Source organism: Laetiporus sulphureus, assembly GCF_001632365.1.
Source record: "Laetiporus sulphureus 93-53 unplaced genomic scaffold LAESUscaffold_51, whole genome shotgun sequence".
NCBI lineage: Eukaryota > Fungi > Basidiomycota > Agaricomycetes > Polyporales > Laetiporaceae > Laetiporus > Laetiporus sulphureus.
In genome coordinates, this window is record NW_024468560.1 from 216,514 (window position 1) to 236,710 (window position 20,197).

Below are 20,197 nucleotides of genomic sequence, written 5' to 3' on the forward strand. Positions count from 1 at the left end.
CAAAGTCGCGGATGGCGATATTAACGTCAACGTGAAGGACGGTGTCATGCTCTCCTATGGCGACTCGGTGAGTGGCGATAACGTATCTACGTGCGAGCGCTCTGCTAACCTGCTTTCAATTCTACCGTGGCGCGGAGGAGGATCCATTTCTTGCTGCTTCGGTTAGAGGCCTGGCAGACGCCCACTCCGAGCATTGCGCCGGTCTGTGGTCCGAGCTCGAGACGCGCGCTGTGCAGGCTGAGGAGCTTCTTGCTCAACAACTTTGGCGGATGCGACACATTCCATCGAGAACGCCCTCGGCGACCTTCCGTACTTCTTCGACTGGAATTGCGCGCATGTCAGCACTCTGTATTTCATGGCGCATCACCGCTTTTTCGCCGCGCTGGACGTGGATGTGCTCAGCGATCCGACGCAGGCGCTCCTTCAGTTCATGATCGCCACGACACCCAATGCGTCACTCGCGCAAGACATCATGGAGAACCCTGCGCCTTTCTTGGCTAAGATGGCGCCTACATGGGAGATGCAGTTTGTCGGCGGCCAGGGTTCAATTACCGTGTTGATTGACAACGTCCCCGATGCCGTCAGCCCCGTCAAAGCCAGGCTCGCATTCGTGCAGGTCCCGCAAGGCGAATCCACTGCACTCGAGTTCGTCTGGAAGGTAAGCGCTGCACGATCGCATTCTAGGAATCGAATTGCTAACGTCACGTGCAGTTCGAGGTGGAGATGCCGGACAACTGGTTCGAGACTGCGGTGTCAGCTGCGTCGCCGCATCGCCTCGTTTCTGTTGTCGACTGAGCATCCGATTCTCCTATTCCGGTACCTAAGCTACTATCATCTCCGGAGTACGCGACGTACAACGTGTTTGCGTGGGGCATTAATGGCCCTTCTGTGGGCAACCGGTCGATCCAGAAGGAGAACTACGATGTGCTCGCGAGCCCTATCGGCTGGCACTCTTTGCCGTTCGCGAACGACCCGCAGTCGATCGCGAACAAGGTGAAGAGCGGCCCGAACGGCGAGAAGCTCCGCAACACGACGACGACTTGAGGCAACAACGTGTTTGCGCACGAGAACTGGGAGGGCGTAACGCATGGGAGCTGAACTACCGCCCGGACGCAGGTGCCTATCTGGCGTTTGACTACAAGTACGTGCCGACGCAGACGGACCGCACGGATGCACTTGGCGAGGCAAAGAAGTACGTCAATGCGACGGTTACGCAGCTTTTCTACACGAGCAACCTCGTGCATAACCTGTACTACCGGTATGGCTTTGACGAGGTCTCGGGCAACTTCCAGCCGCACAACTTCGGACGCGGCGGCGAAGAGAATGATGCGGTCATCGCGAATGCACAGGACGGCAGCGGGTGAAGGCCAGGAGATTGGCTTTAGACTTGCAATGGTAATGTCCATGGCAGTTGGTTATCGATTGCCATCGCTGACCATCTCTAGATGACTTTGTAGAGGATCACCCAAAGACTGATTGGGTCGGCAACTGGTGCGCTCTATCCCTTAAATTCGGCGCGTATATCGACTCAATTGTTGTTTAGCAACGAGCTGAATGCCGGATATGCCACCGATGGCTATGCGCGAGTGGAGGAGACCAGCATCAGTGTGATCACTTTAAGTCCCCATCTGATGATGTCATGAGGTCAGTCTTACAGTCCCATTTCAGCAGCTTTGGTGTCGGAGAGCTCAGCACGACTTATACTATTGCCGGAGGTGAGTGTTCTGTGAATTAGGTTCGTTCATCGCATTGATGAGCCTTTTAGCATTCTCTGAGCATGTTCCGTCCTTCACATCGTCCGTGTACCGAGTACTTCGCAGCAGAAGAACAAGCCAATGCTTCTCCATACTCTCGGTGATGGACGGTGTGTGTACTTCCTCCTTGGTCAAGGAATCGGGAGTTGACAGACGAGCATAGTGATGATGCATACTTCCGCGCTGCCGGGCAGTTCACCATTGCCGCAACAAGCCTCGAGTCCAAACTGACGGCTGCTGCCAAGATCGATCGTGTCTTGACTGAATGCGTCGTCCACGTATGCATGCACCCCTTGATTTTGGGCAGGAGTATTCACCATGTGCGCTCTTTATAGGCCCGTCCCGTGTACCTTATGCTTTCGACCGACCTCACATACGAACGCATTCCTGCGTATCGCTTGAAGACGCCTCTCCGTGCCGAGCTACTCGCAAACGATCCTGACGTTGAGGCATTCGCACAGGACAAGATTGTCAGGCTGGTCGACGAGGCTTTGTTGACGCCTGCGCGATCAGACGTGACGTGAAGAAGGAAGCTGCTTGAGCTAGTCAAGCGGACGGGATTCCCCGCGTACGCTGCGCCAATGGGCAAGGTCGCTATCTATGAGCAGTACGAGCGATACAGAGGAGTATGTCTTCTCCGTCTAGGTTTCTGATCTCAAGGATTTATTGGCGTTGAACAATCTATGTCGTTTGATCAGCTACCCAGAGATCAAGGAAAAGGTCGGGAATGCGAAATTCATCCTCTCATTTGGTGCGCTCAAGAGCGACTTCAACACTGGTTACTTTACATACCATATCCCTGCGGGCCGGACCATCGAGGTCCGTCGTTCGTTCCCCTCACTATCCACAGTTCTAATATGATTGCGTGGCACACGTTTAGCTGCACTCCGCGAGCACTACAGTGCAGTTTGCTGGGTTCCCAGGCATTGGCATGAAGCATCTTCTACCTAAGCTTACTGAATGGTTGCGGCCCATGAAAAAGGGTGCTTTATTGCTCCAGGTGCCGTATTTCAAGTACCTTTGTCCGAAGGAGGACAACGAAGATATTACGCAGTCCTGGCTGTGACTGCGGATGGGTGAATTCTTCCGTCTGAAGGATATCATCGTTGCAGAGACGGGCACGTCTAGCTTTGGTGTGCTCGAGGTGCCATTCCCGTCGGATGCGATGTTCATCAGCCAGATCGTGCGGGGTTCGATCGAGTGAACGGTCGGTGTGACGCTGGGCTGTGCCCTCGCAGGACAAGGCGAGGACGATCCTGTTTGTTGGTGGTGGCAGTCTGTGTGTCTCAGACTCTTCCAGACCTCAATGTTTCTGTTACTGATGAATGCTTTCCAGGCAACTCACTGTGCAGGAGCTGTCCGTGATGCTCCGCTCACACATGAAGCCTATCATTTTCGTGCTCAACACAGTGGGTAAACGATCGAGAGGTAACCTGCGCAGTATGCAGTGCAAGTACAACGACATCTCAAACAGGTGAGTAAATACCCCGTTCGTGCTATTCGTCCCGATATTCTCATCCATTTCACAGGAGATGGACGAAACTGCTCGAGATTCTTGGCAGTGAGGAGGGCAAGACCTGTCAGTCATACGAGATCTCCACAAAGACGGAGGTGTCGAAGCTGCTGGACGACCCGAAGTTCGCCGCGGCGGAGAAGTTTCAGCTTGTCGAGCTGATTATGGACCCGCACGATGCGCCGCAGGCTCTGAAGCGCCAGGCAGAGCTCAGCGGCAAGACTAACCGTTACTTCGTGGTGTTACGGGGGGGGGGGAGGGTTTGGGCGAGGCTGTCTAATGCGAAAGTTGCACGACGATGCAGAATAGAGTCCAGAATTGTAAATGCAGACCGTAGCAAGAGTACCCGCTTTTTGTTGGTCATATACGTTGTACGCATACTAACCAAATCAAACAGTTTCTGAATATCATGTCTGCGTTGGCCGTGAGTATCCGACCGTGAGTATCCGACCGTGAGTATCCGACCGTGAGTATCCGAATTGCTGCCTTGCTCATCCAGTACTCTCCTACATATTTGATCGTCGCCACTATCCATAGTACCTCACATAAATTGGCAGACTTGTAGGACCGCTGCAGTATCCTCTGTGCACACCGCAACCTCCACTCTGTTCGACCTGGCGTCTTGGCCGTAGGCTTTGTGAGTAGTTCATCGGTTCAACGCGGATCGTGAGGTACAAATGGGCGTTAATTCAATCGTATATGATATCTGCTGATGCAGCTTGCATGTTGCTTTCACTATAGTATGAACAATCAATCCAGTACGTGACGACAATCTTCAACGCGGATCGTGAGGTACAAATGGGCGTTAATTCAATCGTATATGATATCTGCTGATGCAGCTTGCATGTTGCTTTCACTATAGTATGAACAATCAATCCAGTACGTGACGACAATCACCATCATAAGCCTTTCTCCGTCATTTGTCTCTTACATTGAGATCAGATGGAACAGAGGTTGGTGCATTAGGTGCTTCCGGCCTATCTTCCCGTGGTCAGACGGTTTCTAAGTCTATTATCTCTAATTGAGCTGACGTAACCCATCGGAAATGTTGTAGACGCACCGCATTTGCGAAGAACTGAGCGCAGGCGAGCTCAGCAGCAAACGTCTCGCGATCGCCTCAAGGCTGAAGGATTAGATGAGTATGGCCAACCTCTCAACGTATGCCCCACAGATCAAGTGCTCAATACGGTGTCGACGGCGCGCGAGCAAGTAGATTCAGCACCAGCGAGCAACAACGAGTATCATTCTTCATCTCTTGATGCTTTTCAGTCGGCCAGGACGACATTCTCCTCATCAGCAAGCTCTCCGGCTCATTCCATAATACCTCCTGTCCAGGAAGCGATTGATGATCCTCGCATCGCTCATTCGAGGGCTGATATGGAGTTTTGGACAACATATATTCGTCATACTATCGCTTTATTCAGCTTCTCATCACCCCTCACGTTTATTTTGAACCCAATGGGTGCAGACGAATGCGTTCCAAGAAGGGCAGATCAGATCACGCGTGCCAATGCTGGGCCCTGTCTATTGGATGTCGATTGCAGAAGTAATCTTCCTTTTCTCGAACATGAGAACTGGATCATATCTACGATTGCTGGCCTGCAAGCCGATCATCAACTTCATAATGACAGTCAACTCAACCATCGACAGACAGAGCTCGTCGACTGTCTCCATCAAGAGTTAAGTTGGTTGGAGCATTACCGATCACAGGAATGGAATAGACAGCGAATGCCTGTTGCCGCTGCTCCTGCTTTTGCTACAAAAACCAGCATTCATGTTGACACCAGTGAGTCCTGTATCGAATCGTAATGCACTCCCGTGCTCATAAATACATTCTACAGCGCCTTATTTCAACATCTACGATCGTCACATGAGCCCACTCGTTTTCGCATACTGCATTGTCGCTCTTATTATGAGCCTACTGCAAAGGCTTCCCCGTAGAGGAAGCAAAATACTGTTGGCCGGCCTACGAACTATTGTGCGACTCTCATTGACTCACGAAAGGGGCAGGTCCACTGACGAGCACCACACAATCTTGGAGGAGCTATCGAAAGACATTCGCACTATACTCCACCGCTTCGACCTCAATCCACGTACACATGCCTATGCCTGTTGTCCGAACTGCTTTGCACTCCATGAACGCCAATCTTGCCCCCAGTCTTGCACTCATCAAGAAACCTCTGAAAGCAACCCATGTGGAGCCAAGTTGTGGCGCACTCGGACAATCAGGGGGAAACAGTTTGCATTCCCCAGTAAGGTCTTTCTATATCAAGACATGAAGGAATGGATGGCGCGACTACTCTCCCGTGATGGGATCGAGAAAGCTATGGATAGTGCCAACGAGCGCGCCCAGGCAGGCCCAAAGCATAAACAGGCAGACATCTGGGATGCACGGGTGTTCCAGACGTTCAAGGGCCCGGATGGCATACGACCGTTTGTGGATGCCCCTTCCAACGAGGGAAGATATTTATTCAGCCTGTCTGTCGATGGATTCAACCCTTTTCATATGAAGATCGGGAAGCAGAAGAGCTCCGTCACAGGAATATATATGGTGTGCCTGAACTTGCCTCCTCATCTGCGTTATTTGCCCGAGAACACTTTCCTCGTGGGCATCATTCCTGGGCCAACAAAGTCATCCCTGGAGCAGATCAATCACTTCTTGAGACCCCTCGTCGATGACCTTCTCACGTTTTGGAACGCCGGAGTGTTCTATACTCGCACAGCTGCATATCCCTTGGGACGGCTTGTACGATGTGCACTCATACCGTTGATCTGTGATCTTCCAGCAGCACGACAGGTGTCCGGTCATGGCGCTCACAGTTCTACGTACTTTTGCAGTTTCTGCAAATTGAGACTTGACCAAATCGAAAACCTTAATCCGAGCACATGGCCGAAGCGCGACCCCAGGGAGCATCGCAGGCATGCGGAGGAATGGCAAGCGGCTACGAACGCGGAAGCGCGTGCCAGTATTTTCAGAAAACATGGAGTTCGTTGGTCTGAGTTGCTCCGTTTGCCATATTGGGATCCTATCGCATTCACTATCATCGACACGATGCACAACCATTACTTAGGTTTGCTCAAAACACATTGCAGGGAAATCTGGGGAATGAATGTTGATATCGAGGATGGCGACGGCACCTACGTTCACGACTACAAGACACCTCCTCGCCCATCGGATGTAGAGTTGAATGAAGGCATGCAGCGCCTGTACAATGGTACTGTCAAGGAACTAGCTGGATGCAGGAAAAATGTGCTTTGGCACCTGTGCTTCGAGCACGATCTTCAGCGGGCAAAGAAGAAGAAGCAGTTGCTGGACAATCTAGTAAGATGGGTGAGGCACACAGTACATCATTGTGACGGGGAGCTTTGCTTACAGCATTACTTGCAGCGAGTGCAAACTGGCTACGGCATCGCTGAGAGCACTAACGCTCCAAATCCTTCTGACGAGAATCACAAATCGACATCGCCATCCCCTATAGACGTGCAGATTAAGAAAGCAGAACAGAGTCTGAAGAGAGGTAGTCAACCGAAAACGATCGCTCGATCTCCAAAGGCGGTATTAGTTGCCATGTGTACCGCGCGGGATTTAGATACTTCTGGAGTTAAAGCTGTGCTTGCTGGCCGGTTGGTGGAATGGGTAGGTATTTAGCTTGCTCTTTCAGGTAGCATTGTGTAGATGATGTATTCCACCACCAAAAAAGCAACTCCATGCCGGGCCAAGCAAGAATGTAAGCGAGAGACTCAGCTTTTATCGATTTTCCTTGCTCAAATTCTGTTAGGAAAATAGCACGTCTCCCCCAACCCCAGTGGGGGCAGGAGTGAGTACTCTCTCCAATACGTCACCTCACACTGAGTATGCATACTGCTCCAACAGTCAACATCTGCGACAGCCACGATGGTGAGTGATCGGCGGCTACCACAAGTTCCACTCACATATCATTGACCAGCTCACAGCGTCCACACACCATCGTAAATCGAGCAATAGGGACGCTTCTAGTGTAGTTTTGGGCCGCGACACGCTCACACAGGTTCACGAGGATATGAAAAGGACTCAGCTACCTTCATGGATTAGCCCTGCACCGTCCAATATCGGCAGCGAACAGAGGGGGAAACTATCTGCGGATCAATGGTTTTCAGCCTGTTCTATCCATCTTCCAGTGACATTGGTGCGGCTATGGGGACATGAGCAGGGAAGAAAACAGAAGATGCTGGAGAATTATATGGATCTGCTAACAGCTGTGATAGTTTGCAGCATGCGGGAAACATCGCATGAACACATCCTCGTCTATAATGCGTCATTGATGCGATATTTACGAAGCTTGAAGGAGCTGTACAAGGAAGCTGAAATCAAACCCAACCATCATGTTGCCGTACATGTCGGTGAATTTCTTCAAGCATTTGGCCCAGTTCACTCAATACGCACATTCTTCTCCGAACGGATGAACTACCTCCTCATGAGGCAAAATACGAGTGGCAAGTTTGGTGAGTTGTGATACACTTGTCAACTCACCACGCTTTTACTAATTTCATTTAAAACCTGTGCAGGAGAACTCGAACTGACATACTTGAACCATGCATGTCGTGCATCTAATTTACGGGGCCTAATACAACGGGATGGTGTTCGTCAAATCACAGAGGAGTTGGTCGGAGTATATGATGCTGTGTATCATGAGGATCGCAGGGGCACCAGGCTGCGAGACTCGGTCATGATCAATGCATCTCCACTTGGAGTGCATGGAAAGCGCACAAAGGCGATGACCATATCAGATGCAGAATTCGAAGCATTGTTGCATCTGCTGAATTTGGAACTCGGACAGGAAATATATGTCGATGTGCGGTCGCTGCGCATTGTTCCAGGCCGCGTACACATTCGCAACTCGGTAATCTCATGCAAGAAGATATTCATCAATGGTGTAACATATCGCCCCTACTCAGCGTCGCCGAATGACAGTAACGTCGTCTTTACCCATCCCCAGATCAGGGTTTCACGGGCAGGAAGGGTCAAACAGATCTTCACGCATACGAGGCATGATACTCAAGGCCACGAGATCCAGGAATCATTTCTCATTGTAGAGTGCCTCCAGGAGCTAACGGAGACCGATCTTGTCCATGATCCATACCGCCGCTTTCTGCACGCAGGCGGACGGTTATGCTATGATTCATATCTGGCAGATGTCATAGTGATACGGCCTACAAGGGTGATATCTCACTTTGCCAAGACTCCTATGATAGTCCCTGGAATATCAAGATCCTGCGTACATGTGCTAGCTCTTGATCGGGTGCGTGACATATGGTGCCAATTTTTGGGCCCATTAAACTCTCACTCCTTCATGAATATGCAGATGCTGGACCTGGTCTCTCCGATGCCGGATTCTGATGAGGAGGCGGAAGGTGAAGGTGGAGAGGATGATGGGCCCATTGAATTCTGGGAGACTCTAGCAGGGTGATATGATGATGATCACTGTTACGAGACGTCTGTCGCACCTGGTTTCTCATATAATCGAAATATATCATGAGCATCCAAGCCTGTGCCTTAATGTCAATGATGCTGCAAGCACAACATCGTCGGGCACTGATGGAAGAACCCGCCGGCGCAGCTTCTTGGGTCAGCAGGCATGACGAACACTGTCTCGGACTCTCAATTTTCTGAACGCCCGTGCTGCCATTCTGCTTCCTTCACTCGAGGAGGACGTCATCGACGAGAAAAACCTGGACAATGAGGAGCCTTTGGAAACCGCCGTCTTCGCGAATGGCCCTCCTTGCATAGCGGGCGAGTTCTGCAGTGCATTAGACACGCTGTTTGAGACGCTGGATGAAACTCAGTCATGGTACATCTTCTGCATCAATACGAACAATTCACAGTTACCGGAATCAACGCGTATTGCGTTGGCCCTATGTATGATTATCCAATTTCTTTCGAAGCGAGTCGTGGTGGCATCCTTCGGAGACCGCACGCGGCTTATTGAACCTACTTCTCAAACCTGAGTTGCTATTGATTCAGGAACTTAAGACAAGTGAATAGTGACCTAGCCGAGTCTAACACGTCTAGAACGACTAATCAGATATAGAGTACGCGTCTGACAATGGCATGAATCGTGAGTGATCTGGGTCGACGAGGGGCCCGAATAACGCATTGAGAGATCGGGTCGTGATTAGGATTGCCAGGTGGTCATGAATTGCGACGACTGCATGCATAGAAGCGCATATATCAGCTCGCTGCCACCGCACGCTCAGAAGACGCGATTCAAAGCATCGGCGGCATTCGTGGACTGCAATCAATGGCGACAGCTCAAACCATGGTCCACGGATGGAGAAATGCTGGGGCTGCCACAACGGCCACGCACTGATGACATTCTGCACACCCAGCTTTGGTATACGACCGTCGACAATTTGTGGCCTTCATATGCATGAAACTGGCTGAAATCCATCAGCGGGCCCCCTTGGAGCAGTCAAAGAAACAATACACCCGTCCGAGCATTGCTACGGCCGGCACGCCTGCGCCTGGCCCGAATAGGCCAAATGCCAGTGCACTCCAGTGCCCAGGCACTGTGCATTATGGTAAGCAATGATCGTGAGCAGCTCGGGTTCGCGTAATACGCACTGAGGAACAGGAGTGAGTTTCACTTGCGCGAGGGCGTTCGCGAGCTCTGCAGGCCGGTCCGCGCACAGCTTACCTTCCGACTCGGACGAGCTCATTGACGCGTCGTCGAGATGGGTGACGGAGTGATCCTGCGAGGACATACAAGTCAATGGACGGGCTAAGGAGCGAACTGTTAATGCATACCTCGTCGACGTGTTCCTACGGTGGAGATATGATACGATCAGCCTTCACAGTGGCGACGATATACGTAGACGTGTGATGCACCTTCTCGGACTCCTCCAGAAGCTTGCTCAAGTTCTGTCTGCCGACTTGCAGGCCATGCTGGTTCGTCAGCGTCAACTTTGACGTCGGCGAGCGCACGTGGCAGAAAGCGGTTGAAGACTGGCAGTGGAGAACGAAGAAAGTCGGCGTCATCGGCTCGGTCAGTATTCACTTTTGCATAACGGCTACTGTGCTGGAAAGTGCATGTCTGGCAGGGCTCGAGTGTGATTCAAACTGTTGCAGCGCTACAACCGCACGTCGGTAGGATGGTTCAGTTCGTGCGTGGGAAGACTTGGGTTTCGCCGCCATTCACTCGACAGAAGCTGGGAGAGCTCCTTCAGCGTGACACGGATGCTGAGAACTGTAGGTTATTTTTGTTCATAGTTATGTCGGGTCTTACACTGACATCAAAGCAGTTGAATTCAGTCAGGCGGACAAGGAGGCATTCAAGGACGAAGAGGTGTACAAGCAATTCCGGCATGAATTGGAATCTGCGCTTCAAGTATGCTCTGATGATTGTCATCTGCACGTACGGGGTCAATTGATGCCCCTACTATCTAGTCCGACCACTGTGTCACTCTGCGAGGTAGCACGCGACAGACAAAGGCACGTCAGGAACTCACGGAGAACATGAGGAAGAAGTTATGGAAGAAACCGTGGATTTTGGATCACTGTATGCATGCTTTCGGTTCTAGATGACCTGTGATAATGATTGCGGTGCGCTAGTGCTTCCCGATTTTGGGGTCTCATGCAGGCGATTGACACCTGGACCTGGATACTTGGAGGTATTGTGTGAGGATAACGTACGCGATAAATCACCTCACGTCAGACTTGACAGTGATGAACGCGTATGGTGTAGCGCAAAGGTTCTGAGCATAGATCGCAAGGACATAAGTTCTTGTGCGCTATCGAGCCATCCCATGATGAGCTGCCCTCTCCTTGTCCAGGAAACGGCTCAGCGTATGAGTGGAATCCACCAATGTCCTCCTCGAGCGGCTGGGTGTGCACTGTGAGAATGCTCCTAGCAAGGTTTTTAAACGTGTCACGCAGGTTGATGAGATTTGTGCATGCTGTCCTCGCTGGCCAAATATGTAGAGCCATCCACCGCCTCACTTGGCTCGTTCAAGTTCTCGCCATGTGGGCAGAGGGAGCACTTGATGCAGAGGCAAGCACGAGGAATGTGAGCCGGATGAACACACTGACGCATGCACCAATCTCTGACAGGGAACAAGAAGTGGTGTGGCGCAGCAGATGGGAGGTGCAATGGGGACCGCGCGGTGCATGAAGGAATATCTGAATCGAGGTGCAAGTCACGTGACCTTCGTCCAACGTGAGCAACTCCACCCTCTTCAAGCACCTGTGGGATGCGGCGGGCAAACAGTGCAGGATGGTGTGGAGACTGTGCTGTGCTGTGGAGAGCACGATGCATGGGCGGCGGAGAAATGATCTGGAGCCAGACGTAAGTCACGTGACCTTTATCCTACGCGACAAACTCCTGCGGGATGCGGTGGGTGGAGGATGAGTGACCGGTAAGACTGGTGAGTTCAGACCAAGGCCATCGGGAACACTGATAGCAAGTGAGCTTGGGAGCGACCAGAGCAAAGAGGGCATCAACGCACCTGTAAGAACATGTGCGAGTCCACAGGTGAGAAAGTAGCCTAGGGGTGATGCAAAAAGAGATGGGAGAGATGGCATATCCTTTGCACCAGGTTTGAGGGAAATGCTTTTTTTGGCTGGCCCGCACAGGTCAAAGGCATACAATGACTTGTCCATGCGGTTTCTCTCGAAGAGAAGCCACACCGGGGGTCTGAGGCATACTCTGACACTATCCCGGTGGTGCCTTTGCAAAAACCCCCTCCCCTGACAAAAGGGCAGCAGAGGTGACGATGGTGACGCAGAGGCGGCAAGGACGGCGGCGGTGACGATGGCGGTGACGCAGAGGCGGCAAGGACGGCGGCGGTGACGCAGAGGTGACGCAGAGGTGGCGAGGACGGCGGCGGTGATGCAGAGGCGACGATGGCGAGGTGACGCGGCTCCACCGATGAAAATTTTCACGGGCGGTTATCCGAAAATCAAAAAGAAAACAGAAATTCCCAGTCAGGATTATCAATTACCCACAATGGTAACTCAAAAATGCTGCGGTTATCGCTAGTTCCCAAATGCCCTTTGTTCCGAAAGATATCCGGCGCATCACTCCGCGAGGCATCGAAACAGTTGACGGGAAACATATTGATGTCGACGTCATCATATGTGCAACCGGTGCGTCTTTCCCTCGACCGTCTTTCACGATTAAATGATTGTACGCTCTGTTCCACAGGCTTTGACATTTCTTTCCATCTCGATTTCTCCATCACTGGCCGTGGTGGGCTGTCTATCCAAGAGAAATGGACCCCGCATCCCTCGACGTACCTCTCCATGTGCACAGACGGATTTCCGAACTGGTTCATGGCATTCGGCCCAAACTCGGTACTTGCTGCCGGCTCGCTGCTCATATTGCTGGAGCGCCAGGTCGAATATGCGGTTGCAGCAATGAAGAAGATGCAGAGAGAAAGGCTGAAGAGTATCAAGGTAAAGAAGGAAGCAGTGAGGGATTTCGATGAGTATTTGGAGGTGTGTTACTTTTCCGCATGAATTGTAGGGAGTGGGATATTGATTTCGTCGCTGTGTGAAGAACTATTTCCCGAAGGTACGTATCAACAAGAAAGGTTGCTATCAGAGATCGCTAAGTCTACATTTGTGCATCTTCCAGACCGTTTTCAGCGAGAAGTGCAGATCTTGGTACAAGATGGGTACAGAAGATGGACGGATTGTGGGCCTCTGGCCAGGTAAGAGCACCTCCAATCCACATTCAACAGTGGCTGATATCTTTCAAGGCTCGTCATTGCATGGATTGCGCGTTCTCGAGCACCCGCGCTGGGAGGATTTCAACTACGAATCTGCCGACGGCGTTCACAATCGATTCTACTGGCTCGGTGATGGGCAGACATGCAATGAGAAAACTATGACAGGCGACCGTGAGCAGCTGATCTTGGTTGTGGTTTAATTATGATTAATGCGCTTGCATCAGGAGCATGGTACCTGAATGACAATGAAGTAGACATACCTCCCAGTGAGTGTCCCTGACATTTGTGTTGCTGACCTATCGTTGATGCATCTTACAGTTGCGGCAGATCAGCGTTTGAAGTGCGCACTGTAACCGCGACTGTGGATCGTCAATATCATGCTTCGCGAATCCTTTTTTTATTGGAAAGTGGACGGAATACTAACCATCGACGTCGAATTTGGTGTGTCGTCGCGTTCCCGGCACGACGCACAGTGCTTTTTTTTCGAATAATCGCAATCGCAAAGTGTATATCAATGAATTACAGTGATTAAGATCCAAACTGGTCGATATTTGATTGTACATCATTAGAACCACCTCAACAGCTGCAGTCGAACGATGACAGGCTCGCAGGCGATAGTATATACGCATCCAGCAACTGCCATCCAGTAGCATGGTCCTCACTGGTATTCCGCTCCATGAGGGGCCAAGAAAAGGAAGCAGCTCACGCTCACATCACTCCTCGGTCTGCATACTTGCAAACAACGGTAGAAGTACACGACGACGCTCATCACTCTCGGCGCATGTATCAGTGGAGCCTACCGTCCTGTGCACGGCTTATGCACTATGATGCACGCATACGGGCGAAAGAAGGAGGAAAGGACGGCACGAGGGAAGGGAGGGACTACGCCGCTCGCGACTCACCGAGACAATCAAGGAACCAACATGCACCCCCTGGTGAAGTGTCCAATGTGTGAAGGGACTGCGGTCGCGCCATCAGCTGAAACCTCCTGGCGGAGCAGAGAGAACGTGGTGGACTCACATGTACTAGCGTGACAGTGTCATTGCGATGTGTCACCCTAGACACTCAGTACTCATCCTTCGCGTACATTGACCCACTTGCTGTGCCGCATCACGAAGAACCGTCGAAGTCGAGCGCCAAGGTACAGCTGATAGGCACGCCAGGAGCAATATTGATCCATTCACGTCCACGAGTAGGAAGGGCCTCGTGGTCGGCGTCGGCGTCGATCAGCCAATTCAACAGCTCGACGTCCTTGCTTGCACGCCCATCAAAGTAAGTGAGCGCGTCAAGGTGCATCATTGCGGGGATTATCTAAATGCGTCGACGCGATATCCCAGATCTTCCAGAGTCAGTACAGTAGTAGACTGTGAGTGATGGAGGAACGATGATATGCTGACACGCCGAGGGTTCTTGACGAGTGAGATGGGGGACATGCACTGGAGTAGTTGCGCGCGATGGATTGAGCACGGAAGTACTGCTCCCCATCTGGAGTGACGCTAGCCTCAGGCTGCTGCACGTATCGTCCACACCCACAAAAGAGAACGAAGCGCGAGAGCACCGCGCGCTGCCCAGAACGGGAGCGAGCACGGATCGTTCATCGTCTTCACCATCGCACACACTTGGTTCCAGCCAGAGAGGCGCATTGCAGTCAGGACGTGCACAGTAGTGAGACCGAGTCTTCCATGCGATCCTCGGCTTGTTCCCGCCCACCCCAGACATCGACAACGTTCGCCCTCTCGAGCATTTCTCCCGCGGTCACTTTCATCGGGAAGGTCTATCACCACCTGTTAGCACGTCGCTAAAGAAGACGGCCTGTGCGCGCGTAAGGGAAGAACGACTCGACTTTTCGCCTATTCGACCAGTCGAACGCCACAACGCACTCAGTCCGTCGCAGGCTAGGGCCACCTATACGCCGAGCACGAAAAAGACCAACTTCGGACGTGAATGCGACGCTTGAGCACCGCGAAAAACAGATGGCGGCGTAATATCAGTCCAGGATGGACAGTAGTAGCGGATTGCGCTGCTGGACGGGATTCGAGCCCGAGCGTGCGAAATACGCGCATCGCCGTTCACACCATGGCCACGAGGACGCGCCCTGGATGGAGCGCTAGAGGGCGCGCAGGCAGCTCGTCGATGCAATTCAGCCAGGGCCTAACGACTCGACGGAGGCCGAGGAATCGCTCTGCTTCGGACCAAGATGGAATCTATATTTGGGATGCGAGTGCAAGTGTGGTGCGATTCGTCGAAGGAGGGAGAAGCGACGAGCGACGGGTCGGCCAAGTGGGCCGCGTTTCTGTCTGTCTAGCGTATAAATAGTAGCCAATGCCTCCGGCCGCAGTGAGTGCTGCTAGGCCTGCGAATAAAGCAGTATTCGACTTCTTCGGCGCTGCCTCGGTGGAATATCTCCTGAAGGCAGGATTACGGAAGGTGCGAGGTGCCCCAGCGTTAACGGCCCTGCAAGATTGAAGTTGAATCTGGGATTGAATCTGGGTCCGATTATGCCGCATTAAGGTGTGATCCCTTGTCACATGATTGGGAACATCTTGAAAACATGCTGTGATTATTTGCATTGAAACGTGTTTTTTGTCTTAATGCATGCTGCCATGCCATCGGGCTGTGTCCAGACAGCACATTGTAATTGCATTATGAATTCCTCATGGTATACATGCTGGCTGCATCACAATTTCATTTTGAATGTGAAGAGAAAGATGCCATGATGTAAATTGCGTGACATTTCGCTGACACATCAGGGATCATTTTGAGCACATTTTGAAAACAAGCTCAATGATCCCACGTTGTTCCTCATCTGGCCATAACAGGCACATCGAAGGAACATTTATAATGTTATCACAAATATTCCATATTATTGGTGTGACGAACATTGCAGTTTTATCTGTAGCATAATTAAAATTTTCATTCACTGATAGCAGAATGTTGCCATGTGGATCATTTGAAACACACAGTGTATGAATGCTGGCGTATCATTCTGGACGAATTGGTTGATCAGTTCAGTATCTTTACAAATGATCCCGTTGCAATGTGTGACGGAAACATCAACAGGTCATTGTGACTGTGACCATGATGTGTTCACGATGATCCCGGCGGAATCATGCCCTCGTGCCCCCGGTGCTTGTGAGCTTCTGGCAGCTGCAGGGCGACAAGACCCACTACTGACGTGGCGGGAATTCGACTTCGCACTAAATTGTAACCTGTTCAGATACATACACTCCTGTCCTGAAAGTCTATTGTCCTATCACTGCCTTGGAATATGTCTTTCGACCTTCGCGTGAGTGTCCCGCATCACATTGGACCGTCATTTGAAACCGGCGCGGCTGCGCCAACCTCGCCCAAGTCATCTATTAATGGCTCGAGAATCGCTCCAGCTTGCTCAATGTATTTGCAAGCACACGATCATCACGTTCCTTCGTGATCAGCAGGTCGTTCGGGTCTTCGCCATCCGTCAGTTCCTCGTTGAGGACTGTAGTTGTAAATGAACCTGTCCCGAATTGAGATCTCCAGCCCAGTCGAAGTCGATGAGTTGCACCTGCTCCGGTTTGGTTTTGCAGACAATCAAGTTCGCCGCTCGAAGATCACCGTGCACACACCTATGCGCATGGAAGTCGTTCACCAGCTTCTTGAGGTCCTTCGACCAGGTCGATAAGTGCGCGGAAGCGTGATCGAGTTCTTCGTCCTGGTCGATCCACTCCATTACTACAACTTTCCAATCCCCGGGAACAACGCCGCAGCCTAGCAACTTCGGTGCATGACCTCGTGCGGTGCAAAAGTCATGCAGCTGTACAAAGTAGGAGCGGGTGAACTTGATCAGAATTTTCCCCGGGACCCTTTCGCAGTGCCAACATAGATGAATTGATTCGGGTGCTGTAAGGTCGCTCCTTGGTAGGCAGACTCTTGTAGAGTGATAGATAGGACTTTCCCCTATAGTACCGGCGGGCCACGCAGCGACCTCTGTGACGTATGGCAATACCTCTGCAGGGGCAGCACTAGAACAAGGCGAACCAAATTGTTATGAGGGTTCAGTCGATGGAAGATCGTGCGGACTTCATCAAGGGATCCGTGTTCTCGTATTGTGAGCTGATTCCGCACTATCTTATTCTTTTGGGTGAGGTGCTGACGGTGGTGGGCGTAGAGACGGTATCGCGTGCACAATCACGATTGGTCTTGTGACTCTTGTCAACTACTGTCTGCTTAGGTGGGAGTACCGTCGGCTTCGTTTTGCTGCAGTACCATCTCGGCGAGCAGTCTCTGGTGTGTGCGAACGCGTTCGGTGGCCGCTGTGCGCTTGCCGTGCCGATGTGATGGTGTTTTTGCTGGTGCTCTTCAGGGCCTTCAGGGGTAACATCAAGTGGATTCCGTTCTTGTGAGTGCTCGGTGCCGCTGTTCGTGGGCTTGGTTGGGCTGGAGCTGACGGCCTTGTGTTTGATGCAGCTTCTTCTTCTTCGGTGGTCTCTCAATACCGCTTACGCAGGCTATTCTTGCGCACCTGTTCTCGTATAATATTCAGTGAGCGCTAAATCGAGGAAGTGGACTCCTCTGAGTAGATCCTGAAGCGGTTCTGGATGCCGTGGCTGACTTGCATCTGTATCGCCACCGGTATGATCATCCTCTCAACAGACCTCGTCCCCGTCGCGTGGAGGACCGACAACTCGACGTGGGCCGTCCATTTGCTGCTTGCGATCATCGTTGGGTGTCATTTCCTGATCCCAGTATATGTTTGCTCTGCTTTGTGGATTTCGGTAGATATGTGCTGACAGTTGTCATGCGCTTGTACGCGTGTGTGTTGCTGCATCATGCTCAACCCGTGGTAGAGAGTCTTCGTCCGCTGTTCAGGGTCGGCCTCCTCGTCCCTGTCCTTCCGCACCGGCACAGGACGCTACTATTACATCTAGAGATACAGATCAAGTGGATGCTGAATGAGACTGCCACAGCATCCTTCCACTTATAAACAGCAAGAAACTTATGCCTTTCGCATGTGACGGTGTTTGTCCAAAGCGCACTCTAAGGTGCGGTTGTCGTCTTGAACACTGATCGTCAAAGGCCGCCTTCCCGTAAAACCTATATCCGGATGAAGGCATACGTCGGGGTAGCGGGCTTCTCCTGCTCTTCCTCCCCAGTCGAAATCGATGATGATCACCTTTGTCTTGTCCGATTCGGGTATGAGGAGATTGACATCTCACAGGTCACCGTGAACCAGTCCTTTGCTGTGGAACTCGTCGACGACCTTTTTCAAACCATCCCTCCACTCTGTCAGATATCCGTGGCTTTCGAGCAAGGACTGGCCTTGGACGTATTCCATCGCCACAATACTCCACCCATCTGAGACCCTATCGAACCCGAGCAGCCTTGGCGCATGCCCTCTCTCTGCGCAAAACTCATGCAGCTCTCTGGTGTAGCGCCGCGTGACTTTGATGATGATGTACTCTTGGTCCGCATCCAACCTCTTTGCGAAATAGACAAGACGGTCTTCTCGCGATAACAGTACTTCTAAGATCTTGGTCCCGAGAGGCGGCGATCCAGCGGTGGTCGATGTAACGCTAATGATGTTCGGGAGATACATTTCTTTGAGCGACAGTGAAGTAAGGCCATCTCTGCTGGCCAACTCCCGCATCTTGGCAGTATCTTCACGGATCTTTTGTCGGACAAATACCGCAACCTTGAATGCGCGAATGAGCATTCTGCGGTATACCATATCATTGCTCGACCCTGTCGGGCTGACCAGCCACATTGGCGGTGTCAGAGGTACTACCCGATAGTTGCCCATAGCAACTACCGCATGAAACGTTATAACTGCGCCTGTACGTAGCTCTTCAGAACCATGTTCATCACTCACAAACAATTTCTACGTGAGACTCACCAGCAACTGTAACGAGGAGAGAAGGCACCCTCCACCCAGAATACAACTTTTCGTTGACACTGCTCTCCTCGACTGCCATCCGGTGGAAATGAGCAATATAGGACACGCCCTCCGGCACAGGATCACCTGAGGTCCCTTGCTCGTTCTTGAATTTGAACATAAGATCTGCAGCTCCTGTGACGCATACTGAGTTGCCGTCCGTTTTCGAGTTGCCATCAGCATCAGCCCTCCTGACACATATGCAATCAGGATCGGGATTGGGATCGTTGATATCGCATTCTCTGCCGTCATTGAATATCTTCTGAAGAAACCGTAGCCCAGCGTTCATCCGCGCTAGATCATCTGCGTAGTATAGGCACATAGCATCCGCGAAATCACGCACAAGTGTGAAAAATTTCGCGTCCTTCTCGGCGTGGACATTTTCGCTTTCCTCAGCGGCGAGCATATCCGTCAAAACGCCGAAGCCGTCATACAGAAGGGCAATAGGAGCAATCTCCGGCTCGGACACTGGGCGATCATTCAGCACACGATGTTCAGCTATCGTCTGCAGCCTCGCGAACGTAGACGCATGGGCATAGTTGGACGGGGAATTTAGTGCAATCTTCTGTGTCTTGATGCGCTTCAACACCTCGTCCTCTGTGGTGGAAGGCCTGCGTTTGGCGGGGATGATTGGGTAAGCTGTTGGGTATTCCCGTCAGGCTAGTATCGTGACACCGTCTGTGAAACGACTCACCTAGAGGACGCGCCACGAGCACAAGATGAATCGACATGTCATCCGGGTTCAGTTGATGACAGATCGTGCCGACTTTATACAAGGGGACAATGGGTTTCGAACCCTCCACACTCGTCTTCACACGATGGGGCAGGGTCTCTTCCGGAAGACGTTCAGTTGGTCAGGCTAATAATGCTCGATCAGAGTGGCGCCATTGCGACGATGAGAGGGCAACGCACAGTGTAGATAGAAATTTCAGAGGGGGGGATCTTGAGACGCTCGAAAATATACTTCTCCTTCTCGTAGATCTTGCGACGAACTTCCGCGAAACTCCATGAGCTATCAACGCGAATCATGCAGATGTTACCGACGACATCGTCTTCGTCCAGGATCATGTAGGCTAGCTCGATATCAGGCACAGCTGAGGACTGAGGCGACTGGTGGCACCGCAGACATGAAAGCATTTGCGACCGTTACTTAATGACACGACATTGTAATTGACTGCCTTTTTGGGAAATAAAGTTGTCTAATTAGGGCATAGTGTTGCATAGGTCACACTTTAGAACACATTTTCAGTGCATTTGCAGTGGGAATAAATGCCTTCATGCCTGCAGTGTGGTGTGTGGATGTTTCAGTAGAAG

General features: G+C 51.6%; 8 protein-coding genes across 8 annotated transcripts; 6 read left to right on the forward strand and 2 right to left on the reverse strand.

Moving 5' to 3' along the window:
- Window positions 1-421: 421 nt before the first annotated feature.
- LAESUDRAFT_794475 (uncharacterized protein) lies at window positions 422-1,488 on the forward strand. Its single transcript, XM_040913959.1, has 3 exons — window positions 422-658; window positions 712-1,395; window positions 1,446-1,488. The coding sequence occupies exons 1-2, from the start codon at window positions 576-578 to the stop codon at window positions 995-997; spliced, it is 369 nt and encodes a 122-aa protein (XP_040759915.1). The 5' UTR covers window positions 422-575; the 3' UTR covers window positions 998-1,395; window positions 1,446-1,488.
- LAESUDRAFT_738886 (uncharacterized protein) lies at window positions 1,261-3,709 on the forward strand (the record flags this gene model as incomplete). Its single annotated transcript, XM_040910944.1, has 15 exons — window positions 1,261-1,414; window positions 1,446-1,491; window positions 1,544-1,607; window positions 1,658-1,715; window positions 1,777-1,864; window positions 1,918-2,032; window positions 2,090-2,247; window positions 2,268-2,274; window positions 2,297-2,361; window positions 2,453-2,573; window positions 2,635-2,816; window positions 2,883-2,954; window positions 3,091-3,228; window positions 3,284-3,506; window positions 3,665-3,709. The coding sequence occupies 15 exons, from the start codon at window positions 1,261-1,263 to the stop codon at window positions 3,707-3,709; spliced, it is 1,536 nt and encodes a 511-aa protein (XP_040759916.1).
- Window positions 3,710-3,724: 15 nt separating this feature from the next.
- LAESUDRAFT_815483 (uncharacterized protein) lies at window positions 3,725-5,426 on the forward strand (the record flags this gene model as incomplete). Its single annotated transcript, XM_040914693.1, has 7 exons — window positions 3,725-3,733; window positions 3,805-3,938; window positions 4,009-4,059; window positions 4,130-4,146; window positions 4,210-4,257; window positions 4,322-5,053; window positions 5,109-5,426. Coding segments are annotated over exons 4-7 (1,113 nt in total), but the record flags the coding sequence as incomplete, so codon positions are not given.
- Window positions 5,427-5,815: 389 nt separating this feature from the next.
- On the forward strand, window positions 5,816-8,714 carry LAESUDRAFT_662472 (uncharacterized protein; the record flags this gene model as incomplete). The annotated part of the gene is made up of 5 exons (XM_040904993.1): window positions 5,816-6,610; window positions 6,686-6,895; window positions 7,047-7,120; window positions 7,247-7,749; window positions 7,813-8,714. The coding sequence occupies 5 exons, from the start codon at window positions 5,816-5,818 to the stop codon at window positions 8,712-8,714; spliced, it is 2,484 nt and encodes an 827-aa protein (XP_040759918.1).
- A 1,515-nt stretch (window positions 8,715-10,229) lies between these two features.
- Window positions 10,230-13,252, forward strand: LAESUDRAFT_662540 (uncharacterized protein; the record flags this gene model as incomplete). The annotated part of the gene is made up of 11 exons (XM_040904998.1): window positions 10,230-10,289; window positions 10,345-10,492; window positions 10,546-10,631; window positions 10,691-10,802; window positions 10,856-10,919; window positions 12,282-12,388; window positions 12,447-12,739; window positions 12,801-12,815; window positions 12,879-12,954; window positions 13,003-13,143; window positions 13,197-13,252. Coding segments are annotated over 11 exons (1,158 nt in total), but the record flags the coding sequence as incomplete, so codon positions are not given.
- A 1,681-nt stretch (window positions 13,253-14,933) lies between these two features.
- On the forward strand, window positions 14,934-15,343 carry LAESUDRAFT_730512 (uncharacterized protein). Its single transcript, XM_040909856.1, has one exon. It carries the CDS (start codon window positions 15,049-15,051, stop codon window positions 15,286-15,288), a length of 240 nt encoding a protein of 79 aa, XP_040759920.1. The 5' UTR covers window positions 14,934-15,048; the 3' UTR covers window positions 15,289-15,343.
- A 1,089-nt stretch (window positions 15,344-16,432) lies between these two features.
- LAESUDRAFT_662434 (uncharacterized protein) lies at window positions 16,433-16,801 on the reverse strand (the record flags this gene model as incomplete). The annotated part of the gene is made up of 1 exon (XM_040904990.1): window positions 16,433-16,801. A coding segment is annotated over one exon (369 nt), but the record flags the coding sequence as incomplete, so codon positions are not given.
- Window positions 16,802-18,163: 1,362 nt separating this feature from the next.
- Window positions 18,164-19,951, reverse strand: LAESUDRAFT_763121 (uncharacterized protein; the record flags this gene model as incomplete). Its single annotated transcript, XM_040913207.1, has 4 exons — window positions 18,164-18,783; window positions 18,845-19,522; window positions 19,578-19,713; window positions 19,796-19,951. 4 exons carry the CDS (start codon window positions 19,949-19,951, stop codon window positions 18,164-18,166), a joined length of 1,590 nt encoding a protein of 529 aa, XP_040759922.1.
- Between the last annotated feature and the right edge of the window lie 246 nt (window positions 19,952-20,197).